At 44.9% G+C, this 16240-nt stretch overlaps 1 protein-coding gene across 3 annotated transcripts in view; it reads left to right on the top strand.

Annotated features, from left to right (window-relative positions):
- The window catches only part of LOC101161005 (homer protein homolog 3), a 29038-nt gene extending 13043 nt beyond the window's left edge, over positions 1-15995 (top strand). The window contains exons 5-11 of one of the 3 annotated variants that reach the window (XM_004078733.4): positions 2045-2149; positions 3427-3435; positions 3596-3729; positions 6009-6165; positions 10346-10453; positions 11364-11444; positions 14328-15995. In XM_004078733.4, the coding sequence (XP_004078781.1) occupies positions 2045-2149; positions 3427-3435; positions 3596-3729; positions 6009-6165; positions 10346-10453; positions 11364-11444; positions 14328-14513 (780 nt within the window). In that variant the 3' untranslated portion in view covers positions 14514-15995. The remainder of the gene's footprint in view (positions 1-2044; positions 2150-3426; positions 3436-3595; positions 3730-6008; positions 6166-10345; positions 10454-11363; positions 11445-14327) is intronic. The other 2 variants (XM_020710794.2, XM_011486149.3) reach the window with 2 other exon arrangements.
- The last annotated feature ends 245 nt before the right edge of the window (positions 15996-16240 follow it).

Here is a 16240-nt window from a genome sequence, read left to right as displayed (position 1 = left end):
AACTTAAACCAGACATTAAAAAACACAGAATGAAATGACTTACAGGAAGACTATCAAATGAAACCAGGTGGGACGGGGAACACACACCTGAAAAAACAGAGTCTGAGGCAAGAAAATAAACTACTATCTAACAAAGGAAACTAAAGGGAACAAACCTCACAAGATCAATTTTTTTTGTTTTTCAATGAAACTCATGGGGGATATTGGGTCTCTGGCCTCTTTGGATCGCTGATATCAATCTCACACACCTGTGATCATTAGATTACCAGGTGAGTTCAATTCAGGAAAAACTATTACAGAAGGACGTTCCACATTATTTAGCAGACCAACATTTCAACCAATATGGAAAGAAAAAGAATCTCTGCTGAAAATCCTGAAATAGTTCAATGCTTTAGTATGAAAACCTTGACCTATGAAGATGTTTTTGATTGGAAAAGCTTTAGATTTCAGTAAATCTGACCTCCTAAAGCAGCAAGTTCAACAAAGGACCATTTTCAGTTCTTCAGAATCTGTCAAATGTTGTGGAAATCTGTTGTAATAAAGTGGATCAGTGACTTTGAAGGTTTTTAGTTCAGAAGAAAATACTGTTCTCTTTAGGAGGTTTGTTCACTAACATGTAATATTTACTCCAATGGTTAGCAGGCTGTCATTTGCACATCAGAAAATCATAGAAAACTGTCATTTGCAGGATCATTTGGAACGCTCTGTAGATCCTTTCATATTGCAGATAACTGCATGTCTTTGTCGGTCTCCTGAGGAACTCAAACATCTACCTGATGGTAATGGGTCCAATGAATTTCTGATGGGGTCTAAGCGTTCTGTCATGGGCTGGGCATGTGGAGAGTGAACTACAGTATTCCCCCAGAGACACCTGTAAATCACAGATCCTTCCTCATCAAAAACCCTTTTAAAAAATTTCTGATGTTTGTAAAACATTTATTAACGAACATTGCTCACGGTAAAGAGTTTATAATTCAGATCAATGGACTGTACCGTAGCATACTTCATAACGCACATGAGGAGAGTCTCTCTGTGCCGTAAAACCCGGAGCCCGTTCTTCCTCCTTCATCAGAGAGGTCATCTTCTTCCAGAAGAGGCCAGTTTCAACCATCATTCACTCATCCAGATGATAATTATTCTCCACGTTCATCTTCTTCAGCGTTTCAGGATATTTTCTGGCTGCTTCTGAGTCAGCTGATCCATTTCTCCATGCATTGACACAAACTTCGGTTATAGCAATTCAGAAACCTGTGGAAAAAGCTTTGAAATAATCTTTAGCAGGCAACTCGGCGTGTTCCTCTTCTGGACCCCCCTCCTCCCCTGCAGCACCTTCTTCGGACGCAAAAGGCATTTTGAGTTGAGAAGAGTGACGCGTCTGAAAAAAACTACGTGAAACCATGAAAATTTGGGGGTACACTGTAAACTACAAGGACTACCGGGGAGCCTTACTTAGGATTGTCCGGTCTCTGTATGACTGAAGTAGGAGCTTGGTTCGCATAGCCGGCAGTAAGTCAGACCTGTTCCAGGTGCATGTTGGACTCCGGCAAGGCTGTTCTTTATCACTGGTTCTGTTCATAGTTTTTATGGACAGAATTTCTTGGTGCAGCCAGGTTGGAGGGGGTCTGGTTTGGGGACCACCAGATTTCCTCTCTGCTTTTTGCAAATGATATTGTCCTAATGGCTTCATTGAACTGGGACCTCCAGCTTACTTTGGGGCTGTTTGCAGCCAAGTGTGAAGAAGATGAGGGTCAGCACCGCTAAATCTGAGGCCATGGTTCTCCAACGAAGAAAGGTAGTTTGCCATCTCTGAGTAGGTGGAGTGTTCCTACCCCAGGTGGAGGAGTTTAAATATCTTGGGGAAAATCAGAGCTTGAGATTGACAGGCGGATTGGAGCAGCGTCCGTCCTTATGCGGTCGCTGTACCGGTCCCACTGGAGACGACCCAGGACATACTGGAGAGATGACATCTATCAACTTGCTTGGGAATATTTGGGGGTCCCATCTCACATTTTAAAACAGTTTTTGGTTTTTGTTTGTTTTAAAGTTTTCAGAAAAGTTTAAGGAGGTGAAAGATGTTGCAAGGCTGGCTCGAGAGAAGTCTCAGGACAAGGACTTAGCCAACAGCGCCCTCACCATTGCTGCCCCTCAGGTGAGCCTCACACTTCCGAAAACTGCAGAGAACATTGAAGAGGGTCACGTTTGAGGGTCATGTCATGCGGTGAACTGCTATCAGTGTACAGCATCTCACCAGTCGACTTTTTAAAGAATGAATGCACAAAAGTGAACACAAAAGACGTTCTCACTGTGAAAAAAACAACCTCCTGAAGTCATCGCTTTACTCTGGTAGACCAGGAAAATACAAGTGAAGATTTGGCCAGCGTTAAATCCAGGGTCTCTGGCATGACTTCTCACAGCAAACCATCCTCCGTGGAGACTGCAAAGGGCATCTTTACGCTGCGAGTGCCACGCCTCCCAGTTCTTTGAACGACCGTCCCCCAGTGGGTCCATCCTCTCACCGTCATAGACTGCTCCAAAAACGGCGGGGAGCTCGCTCCAAACAAATCCACCGTTGAATCTGTCATTTATGGAAGGGGGAATCCTCACAGCAACCCCCCCCCCGCTCATGTCTCAGAGGAAGTCAGCTGACCTCTCCCTGTGTCTGCTCCTCCCCTGACGTAGTCTTTAATGAAAGTCCCCAGATTATATAGACGGTATTCAAACTCAGTTACATTTCAGAACAGATAACCAGGTATAAATACGTTCAACAAAACATAATTCATGACATTTTGATGTGCTTTACCTGACATCAGATTTATGTGACGTTGTCCTGCGGTTACTTTAGTAACCATGCATCACCTAAGTCAGGGGTCCCTAAATCCAGGCCTGGAGGGCTGGTGTCCTGCTGGTTTTCCAGAAATCATGTCTTATCTGCTGCCGCTAACCTGGATCAGGTGTGTTTAGCCAATGAGGAGCTTCAGGTTGGTTGGAAACAGGTTGGACACCGGCCCTCCAGGCCTGGATTTGGGGACCCCTGATTCAGTGGTTGGATTTGACAGAGGAGGGATGAGAGGAAAGGAAGAGGTGCTGAAGGAACGGGAGCCTGGTCACTTGTCTTGTAAAGGAGACTGGGACGATGATAAAATTATCCTGTGTCTGTCAGCAGCAGCAGATTCTCTGTCCCCTGCTGCACTCAGGCCTCCTGCTGGAAACCATTTCACGTATAAAGAACTATCCCAGTTTCAAGATTTGAACAGATTCAGTGCAGTAATCCAAGCTCACATGCAACAAACCAGAAAGAAAACTGGGTCAGTTTATACTGACACTATTGCAAAGTTGTCTTGGAATTTTTGCAAAAATGTTGCTTTATGGAGTTGGATGAGAACATGTGTCTTTATATAAACTCTTTTTCATGCACTTCCTCTGCAGTTTTCACAGGTAAGTCAAGTGTCTTTAATACTTTACTTTACATTGAATACCAGACTGTTGGGAGATCAAAAGCAAAAATGGATAAAAAGAAAAATCACTTAAGGATAAACTGACGGAGAAGCAAGCCTGCATGTTGTGCTGTGAAGACGTTTACTCGTGTCTTTGTCAGGACCTCTCGGATGAACTCCAGTCTCCGCCCGTGATGTGTGCGAATGGACCAGATGATAAGCTGTTTCGCAGTCAGAGTGCAGACATAACTTTGTCTGCAGAGAAGGAGCGCATTAAGAAGATGCTGTCTGAAGGGTAACTCGACACAAACCCACAAAACAATCTTCCTGCCCACAGGCCCTGAAGGAGAACGGGTTCTGATGTCTCCTGAAGGCCGTGTCACACAGCCACTCTACCTTTTCCACAGATAACATTTCAGTCTTTCGTCATTCGTGTGTGATCTACGTCATTGATAAGTGTTTCTTGCGTTCGTCATTTGTCGATGTGCGCAGATGTCCATCGAGGGTTTAGACCAATGGGGGGAGGGGGGCAGAGAGGCGGCTGGGTACCTCGGCCGGTGCCTAGCAGCTGACTTAGAACTGGTGCAGACAGGGGAACCCATCTGTTTAGTGAAAGCAAAGCATTGCAAGGGAGCTAACCGTGGTGCTGACCATGGTGCTGACGCAATGGGATATCTGCTCAGTGCTCTGAATGCCAAAGTGAAGAAATTGAATGATTTACGTATTCTTTGCGTGGTTTCTTTGAACTTTTAAAATGTAAAAAGAAGCCAGAAAACCCTGTTGCTTGATTCAACAAAATTTGATGAATGGAGCAAAAAAAATTTTGCTCCAACAAACAAACTAGAATTCTGCTCCTCACAGACCAGTTATTTCTGTAAGAAACTCTTCAACCATCCGGCACTTACCTGCTAAACAGTCAGGAAGTGACCTCTCCACCTAGACCAAAGAGCTGTCGGAGGACACCAGGGACAAGATACTTTACAAACAATCCTGGGATGAACCACTCTACAGGCAGCAGGGGCTTGGTGAGAAGAGACCAACTGTTGGAGCGTTTGTTAGCAAATGGAAGAAACACAATGTGGCATTCTGGTTTATGCAAATACTCTGAGCAGGAGCCACAAGAAAAGAGGTTCCACACTGACACAGAACTAAAGAACACAGACACGACCTTTTTGCTGCAGCAGCGCCCGAAACTATTCATTTTACCAACTCCAAAAGACACTCAGTGACAGATACATTCACACACACACACCTACACACACACACGATACACACACAAACACACGCCCACACACATACACGACACACACAAAGACAACGCGCCCGGTTTTGTCCGCTTGATGGAAGAATCCTTTTGGTTTGAAGGCTTCTGTAGTGAAGCCTTGGTTTTGAACACTTGGTTTCCTGTTGATGCCAAAGAGATCAAAGTCGATCTCATCCAACCACAGCAGTTTCTCCCAATCACTCTCTAAATGATGAAGGTGTTGAAACTTCAGGCGGGTCTGCACGTGTGTTTTCTTCAGCAGGGGGGCTTTGTGAGCTCTGCAGGAACCATTGTGGGGTAAAGCATTACCAATGGTTTTCCTGGTGGCTGTGGTTCCAGCTGCTGTGAGATCATCAGCTAACTCCTGCCATGTGGTTTTAGGACCATTTCTCTCTGTTCTCATGATCATGGAAACCCCACCAGGCCAGATCAGGTTTGGGGCCCCAGGCCTAAAGGTAGATTGATGGTCATGTTCTTCTACGTTGACACCAACCGTTGTCATGGTAACCTCCATCTACTTGCTTGTGGTTTTGTAGTCCAGTCCGGTCTGGTGCAGGTCTACAGTCTTCTCCCTTAAATCTACTGAAAGTTCTTTAGTCTTTCGATGTTGGAGAGTTTGACTCTGACTGATTCTGTTGACAGGTGTCTTTTCTACAGGTGATCAGTTAAAACAGGTGTCTTCAGTTCAGGTGACAGGTGGGACAGGCTAACTGGTCTGTTGAACCACAACTCTTAGTGGTTAGGGGATCAAATACTAATTTTCCTTAATAAAATGCAAATCCGTTTATGTAAAATCTTTCATGATTTTCTGTCTCTCACTGTTCCAACGGACCATCATTAAGGTGACAGACTTTTGTCCTTCACTGTTGCTATATCTGTATAAGCATATGATAGTGTTTGTGCAAGGTGTTCCATATGTGTGTTGTGTATGTGTGAGCATGCATGTGTGTGATTGTGTGCAGGGGGGTGAGACCATCATGAGGGCTTTAAGGCAATATGAGAAAAAAGTCTAAAATTGGTGCAGAATTGAAGAGGTTGCCTTGTTGTCTTCATAATGTCTGCTGTTTGTGGTGCTTGTTATCTTCTCTTCATGTTTTAATCTGGTCAACTCATCAACATTTGAACTTTTACATCTGCACTTTTCCAAGGGAATTTCATTTCAATCCTAATCAGATCAAATTTCCAGTTTTACAGTGTTTTTCAACAAAAATGGGATTTTTTTTCCTTTTTTTTAAGATAAAGCTGACAGACGCAGTTGTTGCCGTCGTTTACCGTGTTGCTTTATCTGCATCCCTGTTTGTGTCTTTCAGGTCTATTTGTGAAATGAATCTGGATGCAGAGCTTTTCACTTTACAGGACAACAACTCCAGGTTGGTGGCAGCTTTGCACGAGGCCAACGCCAATGTGGAGCAGTGGAAGAAGCAGCTGGTGGCGTACCAGGAGGAGACGCAGCGACTGCGAGACCAGGTCAGCGTCTGTGGTCTCCCAGCTGTGATGACCATCTGCAGCAGTTTGGTGACCTTTTACTGAGCAGAACAAAGCTTCTTTCCTCATATTGTACACATGTACGGTCAAAGGTACCCCCCTCCCCCAAAGCAGGGGCAATCTCAGCCTGTTTGTGGAGCAGTTCAGACAGAGCGGCCTGTCATTCAAGAAGCCCGTCTGCTACCTCAGCAGCTTCTCTTTTCCATCACTGGCTACATTATATTCTGTTCGGGTTCATTCACAGAGGAATTTCATGTAGCCCATGGACACCAGTGAAGATCACAAATCATTGAAGGAAAAAGGTGCCTCCAAGGCCTCCAAGGCACGTTAACGTTGGGAGTGGGGTCATCTGGACCACACAAGATAGCACAAGGGCTAATCAGTCTGCTTAGCCTCTGTGGCTTTGCTTCCGGCTTGGTGGCAGAAACTTAGACGTCAGCTCAAGAATATCTAGTCTGATGATGGATTCGCCTGTGGCTGTGGACAACCTGTGAAAGTAAGTGAAGAAATTGTTGAGAAGAGTTCCATCAGTGGACATATTTCATTTCTGGAGGACGATCCCAAACTTTTCAGCTCTGGAACGTTGTCAGGATGTGAGTAAATGGATCCCAGAAACGCACACTGCTCAGAACCGGCAACACAAAAACATTTATTTAATTGACAAAAGGTTCTTCGAGACTCTGTGGCCAGAACTGCTGGTTCCACCAGGAGGCGTCAGGCTCACCGAACCCGGAGAACAACAGGTATTCCAGGAAGTGAGGAGATGTCCACGTGATACATGCACGCTAGCCTGAAGGTTAGAAATGAGGACATTAATCAGAGTGTAGTTTGTGTGGACATCCTACGAGCACACACATATCACATGCACACTCGTGCGTGCAGCACGTGTGTGAGGTCAGTAGGGAGAGAGTGGCGTCAGGACGCCGTGCGACAGCATCACCCGTAACAAAGACTTTGTGCTCCACTCACCCAACATTCCTGCGTTCAGTTTTCCCGACGTCCCTTGAAGTAACCGCACGAGCAGCAAAAGCCCTGCAGACACACCAGTGCTCCCCCCAAGATGGAGGCGCTCCTCTCCATGACCCTCCGAAAAGCCGCTCCCAGCCCCTCGAACAGGTGCACGAGACTAAGGCGCAACAACTTAGTGTTCTTTAATCAAAGTGATCATCATTTATGGAATTTCAGGTTTTTTATTAATATATTTTTTTATCTTCTTCTTCTGTGGTCTTCTAGTATATTTTCTAGTATTTTTTTTGCAAACCCTTCCTAGTTTTTCTTTACATCCATGAGAGAACCAGTTTCCTAACAGCGAGGAAGGCGACCAGGTGGCTGAAAATAGTTCCTGTCTGGGGAAATGTGAGAAGAAGAGGGGTTTGTAGGGCAGCAGCATCCTATTTAAATGTCCCAGTTAAAAGGAAAAGTCACCAGAGGAAACTGACGTCCTCTCCTTTGGCTCTCTTCCTTCCTTCCAGCTTACTTTCAGTTAAAATGTTTTTTATGCATAACAAATAAGTTCCTTCAGTTTTAGACATGTCCATGTGTTTTATATAACAGAGAATTTACTTTACAAAACCTCTACAAGCTCTGCAAAGTTCAAGACAAGAAAACAGCTTTGGGCATTTTTTTCCCACTGATCACAGAAATGAAGCAGACAAACGTCATTTGTCCTCTGCCAGACCAACCCTTCACTTCCGTTCATCTGCATTTAAACAACCATACTTTCTCTCTTGAACTTTTTCTGTTGCACGTGCGTCATTATTTCTGTTAAACCTGATATTCGTCAAAGACAACCTCGGCTACAGATAGACGGTAAAGATTTACATCCAGAGTCTGCAGTGGATGAAACTGAAGCAGCCTTCTGGACGAGCTGCACAAAAGGCCAACAGGTTTTTAACTCCTGCTGCAACGAGCTTTTGATGGTGAAATGTTCTGTGGTCATGACCTCAGGTTCACATTGCATCATGTCATATTTCTGCTTTGGTCAAGGTAGAAAAAGACGTTACCTCATTCAATCCAAAGGCGGCTCTCTAACCCCAACTTACCAGCGGTCCGGTCTGTTCAGCCTCTCTGCTGAGCGATGGTTCCATTCAGGTTTTGCTGAATTTGTGAAAACCTAGGTTGCAGTGACCTTGGGGTCAAAACTAATCTTTACTTTGAGAATCTGGACCTTGAAGTTTAAAGCCATGGTTTGAATCTAAAAAATGGAGAAATATCCTCTCTTGTTAAGAGGATGAGTCATTCAATTTGATGAAAAGTATATCCTCGTATACAGAAACACGCAGTTTGCACAGGACATTAAATATTCTGCTTCTGTTTGGACACACGCTGTGGGTTGTACTTAAATGGATCAATTTCTAGAGTTAACGAAGAAACAGACGCCCTTTGCAAAGTTCTCAGATCGGACGTTCAGCTGTCTGAATTATTCAAAGTGAAACCACTAACCCTTTACTTGGACAGGATCCAGCCCATTGACTGTATGGAGAACTGGACTGAGCGAGTATGATGTCACTCATAAAAAAAAGACCTACCTCCGGCTCCAGCCAAATAAAGCCGATTCGGTCCCCATTTTTCTGCAATACGTACGTCACCATGTTGGAGCCAGACAATGTTAATCAGCAGTGATTGGTTCAAGTAGGTCTGAGTCTACGTTTCTATGGCAACTACTGTGAGCTTGTTGGAAGTTCAGACCCCTTCCACTGAAAGGGGCTCGGAAGAATCTGTCAATCAAACAAAAGGCACCACATGCTTTTACTGATGCGTGATGCGTATGATTGGTGAGTTTGTAGCGTGAATAACTTGGGGGGGGGGGGGGGTACCTAGGCCTGGGCCTGGGCCTGGGGCTGATAGAATCACTCCTCCTTTGGTTCTGGGATGGGGCGGGGCAACCCTATTGGGGCCTACAGTTGCTCTGGGCGACACCTACCATGGCGGCAGGGGTCTGGGGGAGGCAGGTAGGCAGGCTGGTTGGCCCTCTCCTGGGGAGGGGCTTTCTGGGGGATGGTGTGGGACCACTATTGGCTCGGGATCTCGGAGGTTTGTTGGCTTGGGGTCTCCACTAATGCAATGGGTGGTTGTCTAACCAGAGCTCTCCCAGGGGCGAGGCTTGGGGGCGGGGGCCTGGGCTTGCTCCTGGGAGCGGCTCTTTCTTGGCTCTTCTCTCTTTGTGGGTTGTGGGGGGCCTGGGGGTCGGCTCTCCAGGCAATGGGGCCCCTGGGCTGAGGAGACCTGAGCCCAATGCTTAGGGGGGCTGGGGGAAGGTTGTTTCACCAACCAGGGACCAGTTTAGCAGCTGTCCCCGACTTACCCTCTTCTTCATATAATCACTTATAAGGGTGATGGGGGGGTCAGCCTGCGTTGCACGTCAGGAGGAGCTACTCCGCAGTGGCCCCCCTCCCATTGTGTCGCATGGAAACAGGCCCCTCCTCTCTCGGTTTTAGTTGCACCTTAGAGATGTAGGTGGGGGGGGGGGGTGTTTGGACATCACTGTGAGTAATCGGAGGATGTCCTCACCTACCATCCAATTTTAACTGCACCCTTTACCACACAACAATTTACACTTGAACACACACACACACTTGCACATACAAGGAAGGTGGGACCTCAGATCTTCTGACCCCTACCCCATACTTTATGATTTACCCCCCCTCCTCCTCTATAACCACCTTCCTATCCCCCCCCCTCTAACATCCCTCTCTCTTCTTCCCTCCTCTTCCTTGGATGGATGGATGGATGCATGGGTGGGTGGTTGGATGGGTGGGTGAATGGATGGATGGATGGATGGATGGGTGGATGGATGGGTGGATGGATGGATGGATGGATGGATGGATGGGTGGGTGGATGGATGGATGGATGGATGGATGGATGGATGGATGGATGGATGGGTGGATGGATGGGTGGATGGATGGGTGGATGGATGGATGGATGGATGGATGGATGGATGGATGGATGGATGGATGGATGGATGGACAGACTAATTTCCATAGACCTCATCTCTTTGATGTTTCTTCTGTGTTTCTTCTTCAGTCTGACTGCAGATGAACAAATGTGACGCATCAGAGTTTGTAGCCACTAAATGTTACAGAGATCAGAATGGAGCTGACAGGCCGAGCTGGTACAGTCAGTCCTGACTTATCAGGTGTTTGGGTTTCCATCTTTTCTCTAGGTGGCTGAGCTGGAGGCGCATGGAGGCCAGGGACCCAGTGAGCTGCTGAAGAATGAACTGACTCAGTCCCTGGAGGAGCTGGAGGCCCTCCTCAAGGCCAAAGACGAGGTTCAAAGTTGTCTTCAGATAGATACAGTAGATAGATAGTCTTTTATTGTTGTTTGCACAGCTTTTACACTGATATACAATATTAATTCCAGTACAACCCGAACAAGATCAGACATACAACAAATACACATGTACATTTCAGAGTTGAGCCTTTAATATCTGAGCCAAAGTTGAAGAAGTTGTGTTTTAAATTCAATGTATGGCATAGGTCACCCCCACCCCACCCCACCAGAACAGCAGAAGTGACAAATGGAGGAAAAAAGACCAAAACAACTAAAACACATCTTGTGTTTTACTGTCAGTCTCTGTTTTCTGATACAAGTTCTAGTATATAGAAAACTCTAAAAGGCAACAGCTGTCATTGGACTGTTGTACCACGCTCTAAAATGTTGTAAACCAAAGTCACCAGCATCGAGTCTCCACAGCTTGGCAGGTTGTGTCATGCTGGGAACTGGTCTGGTCACTCCGCTGGGGGACAGTTTTCTGCTTTTCTACCAACATTTACCACTAAACAGCCAATGAGGCCATCTGGAAAACACTCTTCCGTGAGGACCAGCTTTGTCCTCTTGAAGGACAGAGTTCAGATCTAGATGTGATGGAAGGACACTTATTTGCAGGTTTGACCCTGGCCTAAGCCTTTATACTGTAAATACTGTTACACCATAAGCATCACTTAACCATATTTGGTCTAAAAATGATATTTTGGAATCTTATTGCAAAGTGAATATAATTGTCGCTCTAAATAATTTTCAATCTTAGAGTACTTCTCACTGTCTAAGTAATTTGTGCTGTCAGTGAACTGCTTTTCATTGACCTGCAAGAAAAGTAAATTAAATCATTTCACTTCAGCTCAACAAATGACAACATGTTATCCATATGATCGAACCGGCCATTTGTTATTCTTTTTCAGGAAATTCACATTTTACAGGGCAAGAAAGCTGAGTACCATGAAATGGAGCATGAGCGGGATAAGGCCATCCACAGGATGAGGGTAGGAATGTCGGCTGTAGAAAAGACGGTTAAGAAAGACGGTTCACCAGCAGACGTGACACATGGTGACCTCGCTGACCTTTCTGGTCCTAAAGAAAGAATGACCTGCTTAAGCCAGATGCTTTTGCAACTCCTGCGCAATTTCACCAAATTACATAACATTGTTGAATTAAATATTTCTTCAAGTGCAAACTCCAAACATGTCCCCCCACACCTCCCCGCACACACATGCACACAAACTCAAAGGTCACCCGGGTGAAAACTGCATGAATCATTTTAAACTTTTTTGAACTATTCCATTATAGTAAGATGAATCCCTCCATGTCCATTTACCTACCTCAAAGCAGATGTGAAAGACGTGACTGAAGAATGTGTTGCACTTAGTTTGAACACAAGGAGGTGCTGCTGTGCAGAGGATGACTTCCCCATTAAAGAAATATAAGTGAGAACGCTCCACGTAAAAACTCCAAATGAGTTTTCAAAGACAGATTTGAAGGGATCCATTCAGCATCATCTTCTGTTTCTACAGAACGATCTACATTCTACATTAAGAACCGGGCTGTCGTTTACTTTGGAGATGGTTGGTTTTTGTGCCGCAGACCAGAAGGTGGAACTGCAGACAGAGCTCATCACTCCCACTCTGTCTAACTACACTTAGAACAGTGCTGAGCTCTGAAGCACTATTACGCTGCGTTCACACCCAACGCGACTCGCACAGCGTCCAGTTTCATGTTAAGTCAATGTACAGAAGTGATAACAGGTGCTGTGGCGGGATATAAGCGTAATGGCGTGATTTCAGCATCATGGCGTGATTTCACAGTCACGACGTGAATTCAGCGTCACAGCATGATTTCAGCCTCACGGCGTGATCTCAAGCGTCATGGCGTGATTTCAGCGTCATGGTGTGATTTCAGTGTCACAACGTGATTTCGGCATCACAGCGTGATCTCAGCGTCATGGCATGACTTCAGCGTCACGGCATGATTTCATCGTCATGGCGTGATCTCAGCGTCATGGCCTGATTTCAGCGTCACAGCGTGATTTCAGCGTCACAGCGTGATCTCAGCGTCATGGCATGACTTCAGCGTCACGGCATGATTTCATCGTCATGGCGTGATCTCAGCGTCATGGCCTGATTTCAGCGTCACAGCGTGATTTCAGCGTCATGGCGTGATCTCAGCGTCATGGCCTGATTTCAGCGTCACGGCGTGATTTCAGTGTCACGCCTCGATTTCAGCATCACAGCGTGATTTCAGCGCCATGGCATGACTTCAGCGTCACGGCATGATTTCATCGTCATGGCGTGATCTCAGCGTCATGGCCTGATTTCAGCGTCACAGCGTGATTTCAGCGTCACAGCGTGATTTCAGCGTCACGGCGTGATTTCCGTGACAAATGAAACTCAAAAATCTGAAGTTTGCGGAAGTTGTGTTAACCAATCAGGAACTGAACTTTGACTTTTGACATGTTCAGTGACACAATCAGTGGGTGGAGTCCAAAACCAAGATGGGGGAGAAGCTGATCGCTCGCATCATGAACTTTATGTTATATGAAGATGATAATCAAATAGGTCCTCTAATTTTATTCTTATTTTTCCCTCCTTGGACTAATCCGGCACGGCAGGTCGTCAAACTGAGTCACAAAGGGGCGGAAACGCTGCAGAAAGCGCCGTCATTTAGGCGCCGTCATTCAGGCGCCGTCATTCAGGCGCCGCTCTTGCAGCAGGAGTGAAGCCCCCCGCACCGGGAGAGTCTCTGAATGACGTCATGACCCAGACATGTAGACAGGATTACCGATGCTTTTGTAGAGCCCTTCACCATAAATGAACATCATCCGTCACTTCCATGCATTGTGAATGAGACACAGACACCGCTCCATGTAGCGGTCAGGCTAAAAACATTTGGCAGTGGCTCCTCCCACCCGTGGCTTTGGCATCATGTTTATGAAGACCTTTTTGGACAGACATCAAGCAGCAAATTCGCCTCACATCCAAATGGAATCAGCAGGCAAAACGTAAATCCGCATTAGAGCGTCGTAGACAGATAGAAAGGCTGACTAAGAAGTTGCTGAACAACAATCAGAGCGTTTTCCTGCAGAAGACGGGAAGGATTGTCATTTTACAGACTCAGTGATCGTTTTAACCCTTGTTCTATCTTAGATGACCCCAGCCTTACATTGACGTGTTCTCCCTACCATGACAAAGGTGGATAAAGGTGGAAAGATTTCATGTAATCCATGGACACCAGTGAAAAACACAAATCATTGAAGAAAAAAGGTTCAGCGCACTGTCTAGTGGGTCTAGATGACCCAACTCCCAATGTTAAAGTGCCTAGGATAGCACAGGGGGTAAATTACAGTTATGGCAGGAGTACTTGAAGTTGTACTTCTAACTACCAGTGGGTGGCACTGCAGGAGTAGGACTCTGAGGCACATCGTTCCTCAGTTCTAAGGTTAACTTGATGCTGTAGCTACAACACTGTTAAGGTTTCACTGCATCACCCCTTGTTCACGCAGAGCTGAGCCATAATGTAAACCAGAAAACTGAGACAGCAGACAAATCCAAGAACGAGGACGTTTCCTCTCCTTTTCAACTTCTGAGCTCTTTGAAAGACTTTAACTGAAGATCCACTTTAAAAGGACTGTCAGCAGTTTATTAGATGAACCCCATATAAACGTGAGCCGTGTTGTTGTCATTACAGTAATGACTCTAGTGTCTAGGTGAATCGCAGTTGTACATGTAGGCATTAAACAAAGACTCACAATATCAACGGTGCGGTTTTTACTTTTACTGAGCACATTTTCCATCAGTGCATTTAGCACTGATGTTTATTTTAAAATCTAACTAGCAGAGTTTGCTGTTCTGGTTTCTGTTTGTTTACTGCAGGAATTGGAAATGCGAAACTCAGAGTTGGAGCGTCGAATCCAGAACACGGAGCAGAACCTGAGTAACTCCCTAGAAGACCGGGATCGCATGGACACAGAGATACAGAGGGCCATCGAAATTCTGGATATTAAGATTTTTGACCTGAATGATTTACGCCAGAGCCTTGTCAAACTTCTAGTGAAATAAAAACAGAGGACAGAAGACAAACCCACGATTCTGAGTCTGTAAACTCAAGGAGTCAAAAACAGATGACACTGTTCATCTGTTCACTCACTTGCTTTAGGTTGTTTTTAGGAGTTAAAGTCAGTAAACTAAACCAAATATGCGCTAAGTGCTTGAACAGGTCACATATTGAAATAGCTGCTTTTGGATTTTCTGTGTTAGGACATTTGCAAACACAAAAGCGATGTAGGAGCCAGATGCCTTGTTATGTCTTCTTTGCAACATAAACAGATATACAAGTAAGCAAACAAAGCAAAAAGGATTCTTTTTATAGATTAGTCCATTGAAGAGACAATAAAATATTCTTAGAGAATAAAAAGTTTAGTCGAGGAGATCAACACATAGCTATGCAGGGGAGGATAAATGCGGCCCGATGTGTGAATGTGCTTGAAATGATCAGTTAGTCTAGAATTTACATAAATACACATTAGGTCACATTACTGATGCAGTATTATGAAATTGGTGGGAATTTTTTTTTGTCCTCTCTCTCTATCTCTCTCTGTCTATATTTCTCTCTATATACACACAAACACATATAGTAAAGATTTTTTTATAGTAACTGCTTCCCTGCTCAACCAAACTTGGACTGGCAGAAAGCCTGAGGTGCCACATTTCCAAGGATGGGTGCATGTTTGCATGAACTCTGTCAATGCCTAACGCCTCATTTGCCGTTGACTCTTTGGTTTATTGGCTTCTTGAAGATAAAAAAATGGAATGCTGGTAAATGAAGAGGTTCTTCATCATCAAAACAGAAGCCTTGGTGGAGTGTGGGAGAACCAAACACAGCCACAACAGCCCAGCCCGGGACGTCCTCTTCATGCTGTTCACACACTAAAGTGGGATGACAGTCCTTCCTCCAAGCAGCTCTCTGGAATCAGCATGCGCATTAGCCAGTGTGGATGTGCTGCTGGCTTTGGGACAGATAGCATGCCTGTGCTGCCTATGCAGATCCAAAAAGTATTTACTACTGTTAAGGTTTCTAAAACTCCTGGACTATGATGGATGATGGAGTATGGAAATGCCACCTGACAGCACTCTGGGTCCACCAAAACATGCTTTTCTACACATCGTACCTTCAATCCAACAGAGCTAAAAAGTGAAAAAAAAAGTGGTGCAAATGGGCCGCTAAGTGAAAGACAGTCGTGGGAGCCCCATGAATCCAGGGATGGCCTGGGAGTCTGTACAGACTCTCTAGGCCAGTGGTCTTCAACCCTTCAATATCCTCGTGAAAATATATACGGGAATTTACCCTTTCTTTGATTTTACCTTCTGCTATGGACAATAGCCTTGACAGTCTGACTCTTTTTTCTGCTTGACAACCCCAATGAGAATTTGTCTGCAACTTTTGTCTTTATTTTTGAAGCCTTACTGTTTTCTTTTTAGAGTGTAAGTAAACAGCTTATTGACGGTCAGTGTTCAACTGTAAATAAAACAGAATGTAGCTACTTCAATGTTTCTTTATTGTTTCAAACCTTTGTTTTTGTTGTCTATATTGAGTATAAACCATAACTTTGATGAAGAATCAATTAAGAATACTTTATTATTGTGAAGCAGGAGATTAACATAATAATACATAATAAAATTAATATTTAATTTAATATCAGATTAAATGCCAATTTAACATGTACCAGTGTTTAAGATGACATAATATCAAGTTAGAGATTTGTATTGCTAAAACTATCTAAAGTAGT

This window comes from Oryzias latipes, chromosome 17 (genome assembly GCF_002234675.1).
Source record: "Oryzias latipes chromosome 17, ASM223467v1".
Taxonomy (NCBI): domain Eukaryota; kingdom Metazoa; phylum Chordata; class Actinopteri; order Beloniformes; family Adrianichthyidae; genus Oryzias; species Oryzias latipes.
Note: the sequence above shows the minus strand (reverse complement) of the source record. Positions and strands in the feature narration are given on the sequence as shown.